Here is a 14,729-nt window from a genome sequence, read left to right on the forward strand (position 1 = left end):
GGCTGAACGCCAAACTAGCTCAGGTCACTGTCCTGAGAGACCACTGAAGGAGTGGGGTGCCGTCAGAACTGGGCCCTCTTCCTTTTTAAGGCCCCGGGGACTCCCCCTACCCTGGTGTCTGGGGTGCTGACTCTCTGGGGGCAGTGGCTGAGTGGTAATCATCATCATTATCTTGGTGGTATCCATCTCCTCATGGCTCACCCTCGGGCTCCGTGCCGGGGACTTTTTCACATGTGTTGTCTCCAGAGCCTCAGGAGGTGTTCCTGTTGGACAGACTGAGGCCCAGAGGAGCAAAGTCCCTCCTTCGTGCCCAAGCTCACACAAGCAGGAAATGGCACAGCTGAGATCCCAGCACCCCTCTGTCTGATGCCTGGGGTCCCGGCACAAGGGTCTTGCCCTCGCTGGGCCTCAGTTTCCCCATCTGTGAAGTGGGGCTCTTGGTACTGCTCTGTTGGGGGGCGGTGTTTGAGAGTTCTGTGAGGTTGGGGATGTGTGTAAAGGACTGAGTGCTCAGTAGATAGTCACTCAGGGACCTGGACTCAGGAGAGGAGGTGGGGTTTGAGTAGACCCTGCTCTGCCAGGGTGGGAATTAAAAACAGGAACCTCAACCACATCCCGGCAGGGCTCAGGTTTCTGTTTCGCTGTGGGCCTGCGCAGCCTCCAGTGGCTGTGGCCAGAGGGAAGGCATGGGTGCCAGCGTCCTCCCCCCACCCTTAGGCAGAAGGAGGAAGGGGGAACTGAGAGGCCTCCAGTGGGAACCTCGCTTCTTAGAATGGGCTTCCTGCCAGCCTGTTTCTCCAGAAAGGGGGTTCTCTGAGTGCACGCAGGGCGTTCCAGTGCCACCCACGTTGCAGTTCATGCAGCCACCAAAAAGGGGATCCAGACAGCCCTAGACTTGAGTCACAAGACCCCCCAGAGAGAGGGCACTGCCCTCCCTGTGAGATGGCATCCACAACTCCCCTCCAGACCTGGGGATGTATGAGCTTGTGCTCCTGGCGCCCTGCGGGGCTGAGTCACGGCACCACCACGATCTGTCAAGAGGCAGATGGAGCTGGAGGAAGAGAACGACTCCGGTGGTAGTGGGGGCGGGGAGGGGGGGGCTTGCCTGAATTGGGGGCAGGGCCAACGTACCGACCCCTACCCCGCCCCCCTGTGCCCCTCTGTACCTCCAAAATCCTCTCGCCGAGGGAGGCGCTGCCGGGGCCCCAGGAAGGGGTGGAGGCAGCTGGACTGGGGTCCCTCTCTGGCCCGTGGCCTCTGTCTCCACTTGGGTCCTCGCCTCCTCTCATCGCTGGCTCTCCCTCATCCCTGCGGTGTCCTGGGAACCGGTCCCTCCTCGCGCCCCTCCCGCCGCGCGCCCTCTGCTGGGTGACGAGAAAGGCACAGGCTGAGTGTGCGTTCCGAGTCCGGACCCGCCTGTGGGGCTCTAGTCCCCGAGCAGAGCAAAGTCGCGGCCGGCGCCACGAGCGTGGCGCCCCAGGTTATTATTTCATGCGTATCGAGCGCCTCGGAGAGTGGGCGCCAGGCCGGCCGACCGCAGGCTGCAGGTGAGGTCCTCGCCCTCCCCGGGCGGCACCAGGCGGCTCTCCCCGTCCAGCCCAGCGCAGTGGAGACGGCCGCCTGGCGGAGGCAGAGGAACTTGGCGGAAAAGTTGCCGACGCGGAGTTCCGGCTCACCTCGGCGCTTGCCCGTGCCCCTGCCCGTGCCCGTGCCAGGGCCTCCCAACACCAACCTGCCTGTTAACTCCCAGCGTCTTTGGCTCGCCATTCCTGCCGAGGAAACGGAGAGAAGTGACTTGCCCAAGGTCGCACAGCGAGTTGGGGGTTAACACCCAGGTCTCCTGGACTCCAGATAGGTGGGTGAGAATCAGATTGTAGCCCTGCCCACTGACTCGCTGTGGGACCAGGAGCCCCACCCCCCCATTCATGCCTCCATGAGCCTCTGTGCTCTTACTACACCCACATGCATAAGATCTGCCCACCCCCAGGGCTGTGGGTAAGGCTCAGAGGGCTGTCGTTGGGGCTGGGCAGCCAGGAGCTGGTGTTTTGAGAACTGCACTTCTGCAAAGTACATCTCTCTGATGTCTGCAGACAGAAGGGGGTGTCCTCCAAACCACAATCCTGGGCCCTGGCTGCCAGGGCGCCCCCCCCTCCCTTCACCAGTCACAGATTGACTGCAGGCTCCTCTGAATTGCAGGTAGGGCTTTGGGCCTGAGGGAACTGCAAACTGACAAGTGAGGACAGAGTTTCGGGGGGCATCTGAGCCCACTGTCTTCACTCCTGAGTAAGAGCTCAAATCCAGCCTTTGCCCTTGACCTGCGGAGAGAATCCACCTGACCGAGCCTCATTTTCCTCATCTGGAATGGGGCCATTCATGCCACACACAGTGAGCATCTTCAGGCTGTGGCAAAGAATGAGACAGAGCCCCCGTCCCTCCTGTCCTGGAGTTCTCAGGCTAGTGGATGAGGAAGAAATAGCAAGTAAAGGCATATGATAATTCCAGATGGTGACACAGGGGACAGGAAGAGAAGAGGGATGCTGGGGTCAGGGAAGGGCTCTCTGAGGAGGTGACATTTTAGTACAGACCTAAATGAAGTGACATTGGATGCTAAGTGAGCCTGATGAAGAAGGTGACAAGCAGAGGGAACAGCCAGTTCACAGGTCCTGGAGTGGGAGCATGTCTGTTATGTTAGAGGAAAAGTAGAGAGGCAAAGGTGGCAGGAGTGAACAAGGGATGCGGGGAAAGAAATGAGGCAGGGAGGTGACAGGGCAGCTCATATAGAGCCTTATTACAGGCTATGGTCAGGGTTGGCTTTAGGCCTTAATTTGTCTCTGACTTTTTAGGAAGGGACAAAGGTCACGGAGCTGGCAGGAGACTGAACCATGAAGGGCCTGTGTAGCCTAGTGGCTAAAATCCCAGTCTCTGGAGTCAGACAACTGGACTTATCATCCAGCTCTGCTCTTTCTAGTCTGGGTGACCCTGGCCACGTCACTTCTTCCTGGGCCTCAGGTTTCCCCGTCTCTGAAGTGGGCCTATGCAGAACCCTATTTCCAAAGTCTGAACTGAAGAGTCAGCAAAACAAAGGAGGGAAGCCCGAGGGCAGGTAAATGAGAATGCTCTTCCTTTCTGTTTGTAGCTGGACCAAGGGGGTCCCAGTGGCCAGCGCAAAGGGTCTTAGTGGGTTGAGACCAGGAGTTTTCACCTGAGGGCAAGTCTGGCCTCCAGCGGACATGTGGCAAAGGCTGGAGACATTTTAGTTTAATGACTAAGGAGGTGCTACTGGCAACTAGTAGACAGAGGATTATCTGGCCCTAAATGTCAACAGTGCCAAGGTTGGGAAACCCTGTGTTCCCAACGAGGTGATCACCTCCAAGGGAGCAAAAATTGGTTCTTGGGTGGATGTGTGAGGGGAAAAAAACAAAACACAAAAAAACCCCCTTACATTTATATATAAAGCCCAGATATACACATAGTACATAAACAGATATACAACACAGGCATACCTCGCTTCATAATGCCTCACAAAAACTGCATTTTTTGCAAATTGCCTCCGCGTCGAACAAGTCCCTCGGCACCATTTTCCCAACAGCATTTGCTCACTTTGTTTCTGTGTGTCACATTTTGGTAGTTCTGGCAACCTTTCAAGCGTTTTCGTTGTTTTTATTATTTTATTAGGGTCACGTGTGATCAACTTGATGTGACCAGTGTAATCATTTTGGGGCACCGCGAACCAGGCCCCTATAAGTCGGCAAATTAAATCCATGAATACTGTGTGTGTATTCTAACAGCTCCACCAACCAGTTTTTTTTCCCCTTTCCCTTCTCTCCCTTTCCTTGCGCCTCCCTATGCCCTAAGAATGATTAAGCTTAATGAGGAAGGCATGTTGGAAGCTGAGATAGACCGAAAGCTAGGCCTCTTGGACCAGTGAGCCAAGTTGTGAAGGCAAAGGAGAAGCCTTGAAGGAAATTAAAGGTGCCCCTCCAGCGAACACAGGAATGATAAGAAAGCAAAATGGCGTTTTTGCTGATTTGGAGAAAGTTTGGTCTAGATAGAAGATCAAACCAGCCACGACACTCCCTTAAGCCAAAGCCTCATCCAGAGCGAGGCCCTCACTGTCTTCAGTTCTGTAGAGGCTGAGGGAGGTGAGGAAGCTGCAGGAGCCAAGTCCAAAGCTAGTGGAGGTTGGTTCATGGGGTTTAAGGAAAGGAGACGTCTCTATTACATAAAAGTGCAAGGTGCTGATATAGAAGCTGCAGCAAGTTATCCAGAAGCTCGAGCTAAGATGATTAATGAAGGTGGCCACACTAAACACATTTTCAGTGTAGACAAAGCAGCCTTCTATTGGAAGATGCCATCCAGGACTTTCATAGTTAGAGAGGAGAAGTCAGTGCCTGGCTTCAAAGGACAGGCTGCGTCTCTCTTGTTAGGGACCAGTGCAGTTGGTGACTTTAAGTTAAAGCCATTGCTCATTTGCCATCCTAAAAATCCTAGGGCCCTTAAGAATTAGGCTACACCTAGTCGGTCTGCTCTGTAAACGGAACAACAAAGCCTGGGTGACAGCACATCGGTTTATAACATGGTTTACTGAATATTTTAAACCCACTGTTGAGACCTGCTGCTCAAAAAAAAAAAAAAAAAAAAAGGATTCCTTTCAAAATATGACTATTCATTGACAATGCGCCTGGTCACTGACGATATCAGACGGAGATGTACTTTGAGATTAATGTTGTTTTCATGCCTGCTGACACCACATCTATTCTGCAGCCCATGGATTAAGGAGTCATTTTGACTACCAAGTCTTATTATTTGAGAAATACATTTCGTTAACCCATAGCTGCCACAGACCGTGACTCCTCTGATGGATCCGGGCAGAAGAAACTGAAAACCTTCTGGAAAGGACTCACCATCCTCGACGCCATTCTGAACATTCTGACTCATGGGAAGGGGTCAAAGTGTGAGCAGGAACAGGAGTTTGGAAGAAGTGAAGTGGCTGTGAAGATTGTTGAAATGACAAAGCTTTAGAATAGGACGTAAAGTTAGATGATAAAGCAGCAGCAGGGGTCGAGAGGATTGACTTCCATTTTGAAAGAAGTTCTACGGGGGCGCCTGGGTGGCTCAGTCGGTTAAGCAGCTGCCTTCAGCTCAGGTCATGATCCTGGAGTCTTGGGATCGAGCCCCACATCCGGCTCCCTGCTCAGCGGGAAGCCTGCTTCTCCTTCTCCATCTGCCTGCCACTCTGCCTACCTGTGCTCTCTCTCTCTGTCAAATAAATAAATAAAATCTTAAAAAAAAAGAAATAAGTTCTACGGTGGGTAAAATGCTCCAGAGAAACTGCTCCTAAAAGGAAGGCCCAATCCATGTGGCAAACTTCACTGTTTTCTTATTTTATTTATTTATTTATTTTTAAAAAGATTTTATTTATTTATTTGAGAGAGAGAGAGCACATGAGAGGGGGGAGGGTCAGAGGGAGAAGCAGACTCCCTGCCAAGCAGGGAGCCCGATGCGGGACTCGATCCAGGGACTCGATCCAGGGACTTGATCCAGGGACTCCAGGATCATGACCTGAGCCGAAGGCAGTCGCTTAACCAACTGAGCCACCCAGGCACCCCCACTGTTTTCTTATTTTAAGAAGTCCCCACAATACCCCGATCGATCCGTCAGCAGCCATCAACATGGAGGCAAGACCCTGCACCAGCAAAGATTACGACTCGCTGAAAGCTCAGATGGTGGTCAGCATTTTTTAGCAATAAAGCGTTTTTAAATTAAGGTACATACACTTTTTTAGACATAATGCTATTGCACACTTAGTAGACTACGGTGTCATGTAAACATGGCTTTTATGTGCCCTGGGAAACCACAAAATTCGTTTGGCTCGCTTTGTTGGGATGTTGACTTTATTGCAATGGTCTGGAACGGAACCTGCAGTATTTCTGAGGTATGCCTGTATATGGGGGGCTGTACCATTTCATAGAGAAGGCAATTTAGGGGGTCGGGACTGTCTAAGCAGGCTATTCCTCCAGGAGGGGAGGGGTTAATGAAATAAAGGGTGGCAAACACTGGCATAGAGCCTGGCTCAGACACTCACTGGCTGTGTGACCTTGAGCAGGTTGTTTCTCGCCAGGAGTCAGTTTTCCCATCTGTAAAATAGGGACAACAGTATATCACTTTGCAGGTCTTTTGTGAGGATTAAAAGAGATCAGAGATAGAGGTGCTGAATGTCCGGGTTAGCTGCTATCATCGTCATCACCTTCCTCATCTTCATCTTCATCATCTGTATTCTCTGGCTAGTACAGTGGCTTGCATATTATAAGCTCTCCAAAAAAGGTTTTGTCAGATAATTATAGCTAATATTCAGTGAGTGCTTTACTGTGTCCAAACGCTTTTCCAAGCCTTTTCTTTTTTTTACATGTCCACTCATGAGATGCATAGTATTTTTTTTTTCCCTTTAAATTTTTTATTTATTTAATTGAGAGAGAGAGAGAAACAGCATGAGAGGGGATAGGGTCAGAGGGAGAAGCAGACTCCCCGCCAAGCGGGGAGCCTGATGCGGGACTCGATCCCAGGACTCCGGAATCACGACCCGAGCCGAAGGCAGTCGCTTAACCAACTGAGCCACCCAGGCGCCCGAGATGCATAGTATTATTGCGCCAGTTTTACAGGTGGGAAAACTGAGGCTGCGTGAAATGAAGTGACTGGCCCAAAGCCAAATGACTAAGAAGTGCCCGGAGGCCAGACTCAAGCCTAGGCCAGCCAATTCAGGGGCTCATGACAACGGAGCCAACAGGTAGAGAAAGGTATTTACAGAGGCAGGGCCCTAAAATAGAGATTCACTCCATTTTTCTTACTTATTTATTTATTTTTTAATTTTTATTTATTTGACAGAGAGAGAGACAGTGAGAGAGGGAACACAAGCAGGGGGAGAGGGAGAGGGAGAAGCAGGCTTCCCACGGAGCAGGGAGCCCGATGTGGGACTCGATCTCAGGACCCTGGGATCATGACCTGAGCCGAAGGCAGACGCTTAACGACAGAGCCACCCAGGCACCCCATTTTTCTTATTTAAAACAAGCTTCTCCCACTTCCTAACCCCAAACAGCCACAGACAGGTTTGGGTAGTCTCTGGATTTATAACCAGCTGGCTAACTTTGTTCTAGAATCTTCACCTCCTCAGTCTCCCTTTCTTCATCTGTGAAAGGGGATCATGTGCCCCCCACAGAGTCATAGTGGCTGGGCATGCAGAGCCACTGCAGAGTCTCCAGAAAGTCCCTATCTGCTTTTACTGCTCTGCCCAGGGGAGGTCGGCTTCTTGGGGCCACCTCATGAGCTGTGGAGGGCCCCAATTCTAAGATACCTCAGAGATTCTAAGGAGTGGGGGAATCTTAGTGTCTAGGGGCTGTGAGCACACTCAGCGTCTAGGGGTATCTCAGAGTTATAAGGCATGTCTCAGAAGCTGTGGGGGGGCATTCTGGAGGTGTCCCAAAGATTGTGGGTTCATCTTGGTTTTGGAAGGTAGCCTCGGGTTATAGGACTGTCTTAGGAACTGTGGAAGAATCTAGTTGTGTCCCTGGGGTCCGTGGGGCACCCTAGGATTTTGGGGGCAGCTACATATTTATGGGAACACCCCTTGAATCTGAAGACACCCCCGAGGTTATTTTGGTGTCTCTGAACTTGTGGGGGCATCTAAGGGATGCTGTGGAGCCACTCGGGGGTTGGCGGACATCTGAGGGACTGTGGAAGCATTCTTAGGATCTGTGAGGGGTCCTGGAATTTGGGGGTTCCCTCATGCAGTCTGTAGGAATACTCTGTGGCTGTGGGAAATTCTAGGGGTGCTCTGGGGATCTCTGACTCAGGGATGGTGGGGGTACTCTAGCAGACTTGGGGGACATCTGAGGAAACCTGGTGATGGTCCTGGGATCTGAAGGAGTTTCATTTGCGGGTGCATCCTGAGAGTCTTGGGGTGCCCCTGGGGTTTGTGGGAACATATCAGTAACAACAAGGACACTAGTAGAGGACATTTGGGAAGCTAAGGGATTGTCCCAGAGTCTGTGGGGCCTCTCAGAGCACCTCTGGCTTTTGGGGGGAACTCTGAGATTTGGGGGCACCTCTGGGTTCTGTGGGGGCACCTCAGGGATAGTTGGGACACTCCCTGGAATTGTGGGGACATCTGAGGGACTTTGGGGACGCCACTGTGGTTTGTGAGAGCCACAGCGGTTTGTGAGAGCACCCCAGGGATTTGGGGGGCACCCCAGATGTTTGTAGAGACGCTTCCGGCGATTGTAAGGACCTCAAGGGGACTGCGGGTGCCCCTGCGGTCTGAGGGGTGTCCCGCCGCAGCCGCGTGGGCGCCCCGGGCCCGCTCCGCCCCCGGGGCGGCCCCAGAGCGAAGCCGGAAGGGCCGAGGCGGCCGGGCGGGGTGGGGCCCGTGGGCCCCAGGGCTGGGCGGCCGGCCTGCGTGGGCTGTGCGGGGCTGGAGGGCGGCTCTGCTCCCCAGCGCCCGCCGAGGCGGGGCCGCCCCGCGCCCCTTGTGGTTATGGCGCGGCCGCGAGGCCTGCGCCGCATCCCCGAACTGCAGCTGGCGGCCTTCCCGGCGGTGGCGGCTGCCGAGGACGAGGCGTTCCTGCCTGAACCACCGGCCCCGCGCGCACCCCGCCGCCCACGGTCGCCGCCCTCCTCGCCGGTCTTCTTCGCCATCCCGTCCCCAACTTTCCGCAGGCGTCTTCGGCTTCTCCGCAGCTTCCAGGATTTTGGCCGCCAGGCGTGGGCTGGGTAAGTGCGCCCAGCGCCGGTGGGTTCGAATCTCCCCTGACCACCTGGCGCATGCCGGGTCTGGGGTTCCTAGCTGGCTCTCCCCAGCCTAACTGCCCTTCTTCCGTCACAGGGCAGCGATAAAAATCATCCCTGCCCTCCAGGGTTGCTGTGGAGATATCTGATAGGGCACTCAGTAGGCACTCAATAAACGTTGTTCCTCCCACTTCCTGTGCAGACCTGAGGCTGCAGTCAGGCTTTGGAGGAATGAGGCCAGCCTGCCATCCGGGGTGCTCTGGGGACGTGTGTTCAGTTCTGCTAGCCTCAGTCTAAAGGCCTGTGAAATGGGGCCAGCGCTGCCATCTGCGGGTTGCCTTGCCAGGAGGCACGGTGATGTTACCGGGTGCATCGGGCAGGGAGGGCAAATGAACTTTCTCTTCCTGGCCAGACCCGGGGTGGGATGCGGGGGCTGGAAGCTTGCGGGTGAGGAGTCTGGAGACCACATCCGGTCTGGCTTCCCAGTGTCCGTTTATCTTTTTTTTTTTAAAGATTTTATTTATTTATTTGACAGATAGAGAGCACAAGTAGGCAGAGAGGCAGGCAGAGGGAGAGGGAGAAGCAGACTCTCTACTGAGCAGGGATCCCGACGTGGGGCTCGATCCCAGGACCTTGGGATCATGACCTGAGCCAAAGGCAGCTGCTTAACCGACTGAGCCACCCAGGCGCCCCCAGTGTCCGTTTATCTTGGAAACGGAGGTTGACAGCCCAGAGGTGGGAGCGGGCTGGCTCTGGGGGCTTCTCCAGAACCAGGAGAGGGTCGTCTGCCTACCCCTTTAACCCCTACTCTCTGCACGCACTTGTTTGGAACCTGAGTCCAGAGACATACTGGGAGAGGACACTGCGGGGACAGGCTCAGCATCTGGACCCGGGAAAGAGATCCGGGAGGGGAGAGAAGAGGAGGAGGGGTCGGGAGCCCCGCGTGGAGTCGGGGACGGGGTATGTTTGTGGAAATCAGTGCCTCTCTCCGAGTTTCTCTCTGTGTCTCTGTCTCCACTTCTGTCTTTCCTGTCCCTGCTCCACCCCCTTCCCCGCATCCGTCGTCCCTCCCCGGGGTTTTTGTCACCAGCCCCGCACTCCACGGGCGCGGGGGAATCTCTTTCCCCCAGGGGCGCACGGCGTTCAGAGGGCTCCAGCCGGCCCAGCTCGACGTCAGAGTGGGGAGAGGGGGAAGGCGGGGCCAGAGGCAAGGCGTGGCGGGGGGGGGGGGGGGCCGGGGCCAGAGCCGGGGAATCCGGAGCCTGGGCACCCCTGCCAGGACCGGAGGGAGGGGGGCAGGCGGGAAGTGTGCTCAGAGTTCCGCAGGAGGAGGCGCGTGCAGAGCCCTCCCTGGCGCTGGGGACACGGAGACGCCTGAACGCCCGGGGCCGTCCCTGGGGGGGTCACTGGGAGGGCGGGTGTGGGGGCGGCGCCGGCGGTGGCCACAGACACCTCAGGCCTGAGAGCAGTGCTCGCCACACCACCGTGCCGCTGTCCCCATGCTCACCCCGACGGCGCTTGGCACCCATGCGCTCTGGGACAGCACCCGGGGCAAGGCCCCGGCCCCCTGACCTGACACTGCCCCCCGCGGGCCTTGAGTCCCTGGTCCACTTCTCCTTCAGCGACGAGGACACCCGTTGGCACCCTCCAGGCAGATCTGTCAGGTGGGTGGCGGGCGGCCAATTTCCTCTTTTACCATCAAGGGCTCTGGCTGGGGGGAGAGGGTGCCCAGTCTGCCTTGGAGAGTCCCCAGAGTGGCTTCTAGGGTCTGCCTGGAGCCCCACCCCCTTTCCTGGCTCTAAAATTCTTGGTGTTGCTAAGGGCTTCCTGCAGGTGATAGCCCTCCAACCGAGTGTTCGGTTCTGCCCCCTTCCTATTTAAGATGGGATCCCTTCACCCTCTTTGTGCCCCTAAACCTGGGTTTCTGGCACTCATCCTGGCAGCAAATATGGGTGTCCAGCGTCACCTGGGCTCCACTCCCAGGCCACCGGCCTGGAGCCAGGTCCCTCTGGCCCTGCTCTGCGCAGTGCCTCCAGTCTTCCCCACCCCCTCCTTGCTGGGGCTGCCAGGCTGAAAACCAAGCTGGGGTGGAGGAGGGAGGGTGGCTCCTGCTGGAACTCCTGGAGGTTATTTAGAATCAGCTGGACAGTGCTGGAGCAGAGAAGTTCTCAGAAGTCTCGGGGTACTCCAGCCTTGGTCTTGCTTCTCTCCACCAACCCCTTCCGACACCTGGACACACACACACACAGACATGCCCACACACGGGGTATTTGGGGTCACCTAGTGTTTACCGTGTAAGGCATGGGTCTCTTAGCTGGTGGGGACACCAAGAGACTCTCACGGTTGACCCGTGGGTGCAGTGACACACAAACCACAGAAACCCCGGTCTCACACAGGTTGGCGCACCACACTGCCTGCAGGAGCACTCTCACCATGGCACATGCCCACGCCGGCTTCCCACCTGTGCCTGGCCACACACAGGAACACACCTCACGCCCACGGAGGACTCGGGCACAGTCGCAGCTGAGGTGCGGCACCCAGGTACACTCTTCCAAGGTCACACAGGTTCAGAGGCCTGGATATCGACACACAGATGCATGCAGGCGCCCATGAACGCCCAGACCACACTGACACGCTCGAATGTACAAACGCACACGGAGGCCTCTGTATACCCCGGGACCCCTGAGCACACGTACACTGTGACTCACAGAGACACAGACCCCCTGTGCACACTCAGCCCGTACAAACAGCCGTGTCACCTGGCACCACGCGCCTGCCTGGCAGACACACACCAGCGCCCGCCCTCGACCTCTGTGTGACCTTCCCAAAGCAAATGCCAGGCCTGCCTGGGGGAGAGACAGACACGCGGTGATTTAGCGTACAGGTTTGTAGTCTGGCTGCCCAGGTGGAAATCCTGCTTCTACTACCAGCCAAGCTGTTCGTCCTGTCTATACCTCAGTTTACTTCTCTTGAAGAAGGGGCATTAGTATGTGTCCAGACACAGCGCAGTGCCGAGCACGTGGCATCTAAGAGCAGTTGACTGCTTTCGTTGTTGTTATGATTTTTACCAACTGGGACGTGTCTCCTTTTCCTTCTGCTCCCCTCCCGGCTTGTTTGTTGCCTGTTGGCCCCTTGCAGCAGAACTCTCTGAAGCCTTGATCTGCTCCTGGGCTGCGCCGTCCTCCAGAGGCCCAATTCAATGCTTGGGGAGCCCACGTGGGCAGGCCAAGGGGCCCCGGAGGGGTGAAGGCAGGCGGCAGCTTCCCCTGAGGATGCCACCAAGTGGTCAGCCTGTCTGAAGGGGAGTCTTGGGCAGGTTATTCCCCTTATGATGGAGTGTTTGAGCACGTGGCTGTGATGTCAAGGCCTGTTGGCTGCCCTTGACTCCGCTTTATGGCCTTGGGTCCCGTTGGGACATTAATGGAGCAGCCTCCAGCCCGACTTTGTTCCACCCTGAGCAGCAGCAGGTCAGGGAAGGGTGACTCCACATAGCCCCAGGGTGCAATTCTGGAGGGCAGCTGAGACCTCCCCGCCCCTGACCACACATACACACACTCACTCAGCCTGTAGTTCCCCAGGCCTCATCCCCTCCCCTCTGCCCTTCCGAAGCCCAGGGGACAGGGGCTCCTGGAAGCACAAACAGCAGGGCCCCAGGGAGCCTCTTCCCATCCTGGCCTCTGGGCTCCTGCTTACGTGAGCGGAGCCCCCTCGGGCTGCAGTATCAGTCAGCCGTGCTCGTTGGGCGCCCTCTGGGACTTGGGTCTCACTTTCCCTAACCTGGCTTCAGTGTCTGGGGCAAGGGTGGAGTCCTGAGTATGTAGGTATGCTCCTCTCCCCTTCCCAGGGGCGCTCAGCGGCGCCAAAACATCCAGGCTGTGCCTTGGGAAGCAGGACATAGTTCTCTGGCAGCGAGGCCACCAACCCCTTGCCACCCCTCTGTGCCTCACTCTCCTTGTTGAGCTGGGCTGTTAACACAACTCACAGAGTTGGCGGGAGACATAACTGGGTTCCTTGTGCATAAAGCATTGGGACAGTGACAGGCACACGGCAAAAATTCAGTGTAAGTGTCTTGTTATTATTGCTTTATACCTAAAAGGATCTAACCTAGCATCCAGTACACAGCAGATGCTCAATAAATGGGCAAAGGCCCAAGCTCATGATTGAAGAATACTCCATCTTAAGAGTTTCTTTCTTTTCTTTTCTTTTCTTTTTTTTTAAGTAGGCTGCACACTCAGCATGGAGCCCAACATGGGGCTTGAACTCACAACCCTGAGATCAAGACCTGAGCCAATATCGAGTCAGATGCATAACTGACTGAGCCACACAGGCGCCCCTTAAGAGTTTTTTTTTAAATTTTTTATTGTTATGTTAATTACCATACATCACATCATTAGTTTTTGATGAAGAGGTTTTTTTTTAATTTACTTTAAACAATTAACATATAGTAAAATTCACCCTTTTTAGTATACACTGTATGAGGGTTTTTTATTGTAGGAAAATATACATAACATGCAATTACCCCTTTTAATCACTCACGGAGTGTACAATTCAGTGTAGTTAAGTACACTCACATTGTTGTGCAACTATCACCACCATCCAGAACTTTCTCATCTTCCCAAACGGCAACTCTGTCCCCATGAAGCACTAACTTCCCACCCTTTCCCAACCCTTGGCTCCCACCATTCTACTTTGTCTCTATGAATAAGACTACTGTAGGGACCTCATATAAGTGGAATTTCACAATATTTGCCCTTTTGTGTCTGGCTTATTTCATTTAGCATAATGTTTTCTTTTTTTCTTTTTTTTTTTTTAAAGATTTTATTCATTTATTCGACAGAGAGAGACACAGCGAGAGAAGGGACACAAGCAGGGGGAGTGGGAAAGGGAGAAGCAGGCTTCCCGCAGAGCAGGGAGCCTGATGCGGGACTCGATCCCAGGACCCTGGGATCATGACCTGAGCCAAAGGCAGACGCTTAACGACTGAGCCACCCAGGCGCCCTAGCATAATGTTTTCAAATTTCATCCATGCGGTGGCATGTGTCAGAATTTCACTTTCTTTTTAAGACTGAATACTCTTCCATTGGTAATATACACCACATTTCCTTTATCTGTTCACCAATTCATGGACCCTTGACTTGTTTCCAGCTTTTGGCTATTATGAATAATGCTGCTGTGAACATTGGTTTACAAATATCTCTTTGAGTCTTGCTTTCAATTCTTGAGTATTGAGTATTTCATTTTTCTTAAAAAGATTTTATCTGGGGCACCTGGGTGGCTCAGATGGTTAAGTGTCTGCCTTCGGCTCAGGTCATGATCCCGGGGTCCTGGGATCGAGTCCCGCATCGGGCTCCCTGCTCAGTGCAGAGCCTGCTTCTCCTTCTCCCTCTGCCATTCCCTCTGCTTGTGCTCTTCTATCTCTCTGTCAAATAAATAAATAAAATCTTAAAAAAAAAAAAAAAGATTTTATCTGTTTTTATTTTGTGAGAGAGAGCACCAGCAGGGTTAGGGGCAGAGGGAGAGGGAGAAGCAGGCCCCCCATGAAGCAGGGAGCCAGATGCAGGGCTTAACTGACTGAGCCACCCAGGCACACCTCCTAAAGATTTTATTTTTAAGTAATCTCTACACCCAACGTGGGGCTTGAGCTTATAACCCCAAGATCAAGAGTCACATGCTCTACTGACTCAGCCAGCCAGGAGCCCTTATTTTTTCAAAAAATATTAGCCATTCTGTCTTTAAAAAAAAAAAAAAAAAAAGGGGCGCCTGGGTGGCTCAGTTGGTTAAGCGACTGCCTTCGGCTCAGGTCATGATCCTGGAGTCCCGGGATCGAGTCCCGCATCGGGCTCCCTGCTCAGCAGGGAGTCTGCTTCTCCCTCTGGCCTTCCTCCCTCTCATGCTCTCTGTCTCTCATTCTCTCTCTCTCAAATAAATAAATAAAATCTTTAAAAAAAAAA

At 54.1% G+C, this 14,729-nt stretch overlaps 1 protein-coding gene across 4 annotated transcripts in view; it reads left to right on the forward strand.

The window, feature by feature from the left end:
* The window catches only part of PDE4A (phosphodiesterase 4A), a 44,127-nt gene that overhangs the window by 5,862 nt on the left and 23,536 nt on the right, over positions 1-14,729 (forward strand). Inside the window, exon 1 of one of the 4 annotated variants that reach the window (XM_006741058.3) lies at positions 8,409-8,763. The exons of 2 other annotated variants lie outside the window; for them this stretch is intronic. In XM_006741058.3, the coding sequence (XP_006741121.1) occupies positions 8,528-8,763 (236 nt within the window). In that variant the 5' untranslated portion in view covers positions 8,409-8,527. Of the gene's footprint in view, positions 1-8,408; positions 8,764-10,194; positions 10,443-14,729 lie in introns of those variants that run through there. One more of the 4 variants, XM_081812763.1, reaches the window with a different exon arrangement.

The sequence above is a fragment of the Leptonychotes weddellii genome, chromosome 1, assembly GCF_054177405.1.
Source record: "Leptonychotes weddellii isolate Sample4059 chromosome 1, ASM5417740v2, whole genome shotgun sequence".
NCBI lineage: Eukaryota > Metazoa > Chordata > Mammalia > Carnivora > Phocidae > Leptonychotes > Leptonychotes weddellii.